The sequence below is a fragment of the Fragaria vesca genome, linkage group LG7 (assembly GCF_000184155.1).
Source record: "Fragaria vesca subsp. vesca linkage group LG7, FraVesHawaii_1.0, whole genome shotgun sequence".
In the NCBI taxonomy this organism is placed as follows: domain Eukaryota; kingdom Viridiplantae; phylum Streptophyta; class Magnoliopsida; order Rosales; family Rosaceae; genus Fragaria; species Fragaria vesca.
The window spans coordinates 7,520,801-7,523,216 of record NC_020497.1 but is presented as its reverse complement, the minus strand read 5'-3'; the positions used below and the strand labels follow the sequence as shown (position 1 = coordinate 7,523,216).

General features: G+C 35.3%; 1 protein-coding gene across 1 annotated transcript in view; it reads right to left on the bottom strand.

Moving 5' to 3' along the window:
* Positions 1-208: 208 nt before the first annotated feature.
* LOC101308610 overlaps positions 209-2,416 on the bottom strand; it is a 5,256-nt gene continuing 3,048 nt past the window's right edge. Inside the window, exons 6-9 of the mRNA XM_004306917.1 lie at positions 1,069-1,121; positions 926-990; positions 786-844; positions 209-601 (exon numbers count right to left, since the gene is read on the bottom strand). Of these exons, the coding sequence (XP_004306965.1) occupies positions 512-601; positions 786-844; positions 926-990; positions 1,069-1,121 (267 nt within the window). The 3' untranslated portion in view covers positions 209-511. The remainder of the gene's footprint in view (positions 602-785; positions 845-925; positions 991-1,068; positions 1,122-2,416) is intronic.

Genomic DNA, 2,416 nt, shown 5'->3' with positions numbered 1-2,416 from the left:
AGCAATGTCATCATTCGGTAAACCAGGCAATCAAAAATTGTGGAAAAACATATGGAATGTGCATATCCAAGAACCCCAACTTGATTGTATTCGGATTTTGATATAGGATGCAGCAGTGATAATGACGTTTGAAGGACTAACAAGGCTTTCTAAAAGTAAGGATTATACTTCCTGAAAGCGATTTGGTAACAGTAGACAAAGTATACTTTCTGAAAGTAATTTAGTAATAGTAGGGAGATAATCACCAGTCAAAAGTATAAATGAGAATATTGAGCAACGGTAAGGAATTCTGCAGCTAATGACCACAGGCGGGAACATATCACAGAACTCATTCACTGTAAGGTCTATCTCCTGTCAGGAGTGAATAATCAGACCGAGAACTCTGTTCTTAAGTGAACTTGCTTTCGACAAAACCTATGAACAAAATTTTCCAAGTACTGAATTTGGTTCAATTATTGATACTTGGTTCAGGTTTATCTTTTTCTAAATGAGGAAATGTTTCAAAGAATTTTCAGACTGAGATCCCATAATTGCTAATTTTTCTGACCTCCTTTGACAAGGCTTTCCTTTCTTGCTTCGCCTCATCAACCAAATTTGTAACCTGCAAGCCAGAAGCAAAACATGTCAATTACAAGTCAGTGCATCAGAAGAAAATTGGGATACTTTTTTCTTCTTGTTTCTGCCTCTATTGCTAGTGAACTTTCAAAGTTGAATAAGGTCATTTTTACTAGTGCATGAGTTCATGTGCTTTGTATCTTTGGATTTCTACGGAAGAAAGAACTTACTCGATCACGGAACAGAGATGCTTCTCTTCTAGGAAGTTCTCTTATAATATCTTTTAAACCTGATATAATTAATAACAACGCATGAGCAACTCCAGTCTTAATTGATTAATGTCAACAAAAGAGTTCATGTATTTGCATACCCCTTGCTTGTCTTTCGATCTTATATCCGGTTCCAATCGCACTTTGGATTTGTTGCCCGGCGTATCTGTCATTTTGAACATAGAAGGTAAATGCAAAAGAAAGTATAGTGAATTATAAACTGCAACCTTTTATAAGAGCATACCTGAGTTTTTTCCTCCCCTGTATGAATTCATTTTCGGCATTTGCTGCTCTGATCTGAAAATAGTAAATATACCATGAGTTGGATACTTAGGAGTGCTTGGTCATTTTAAACATGGTCAACTAAGCAGGCTTTAAAACATCATCATAGTAGGCAACTCTGCACTACCCCCGGTTCGATTGATGGCAAGAGATCACCAGCATAAGTAAACATAAAAAATAATATAGTGAAAAACTGTACACATAAAATTTTGGCCCCTCAGAATTTGTATTTTGATGCCCCATTCAGCCGGTGACAACCATACATTTCCAAAGTTCCATACTAAAGAATAGCAACACATCTATTTTTTTTTTTTTTGGAAATAAGAATGTTATTGTTTATTCTATGTCGTATTCATCACGAACTGGTGAGGCTGTTTAGAATACAGGGCAAATTGAAACAGGACCCAAAAAAAGAATACAAGCAGCAGTTGTTCACTCTTAAAAAGAAAATGTATAATAACAACACAGTGCAAAGGACCCCAAGCTTAGAACTAGGAAGCTTCTAAGAAGCCTTCCAATCCAATTGTGTAAAAGAAAGACCACCTGCTAAAAGCCTCTGAGATAGAAGCCCTAGATAAGATGAGTACATAAATTTATCCGACAATTCTTCGACATATGAGTTTAAATATATGAGTTTGGTATACTTCAAGACCATACTCATAAACTCGTATATAAATTTATGTCTATACTCTAAGACCCTGTACCTCCAAAGAATGGTTTAAATATGAGTTTGGTATTTATTCAAGGAGTGATTCTCATTATCTCCAATCCCGACCTCATCCTTTTCTCCCCTGACTCTCTATTTTCATAAGTTCTCTAAGTATACAGAAATTCAACGGCTTCTTTGAATTCTAAAATATCCTGCAGTTACTAGTTGAAATTCCTATTATTTTAAGCCCACCATAAACCTAAACCCTATACAAAACAATCTGGGATTTGTCCATGTCAATGTACTTGTTGTTTTTCCAATTAGCTGTGTTTTGGGAACAAAAAGTAGCACTCCTAATTGTACAATCCACACTCCTTTTTTCCTTTTTTTTTTGTATTAAAACTCTTATAAAGAGACAAAACACATGTTAATAATAACAAAACTTGACTTACTAAAAGAGGAAATCAGGAGTGTGGATTGTAAAATGAGAAGTGCAAATTTCAATTCATTTTTTTTTCAGTAAAGATACTGCCTCCATGAATCAGAGTAAAGCTAAAACTATTTGGTCATGATCATCAATCAAGATTGAAAATGTGTGTGTGTGTGTGTGTGAGAGAGAGAGAGAGAGAGAGAGAGAGAGAGAGAGAGAGAGAGTACTTAC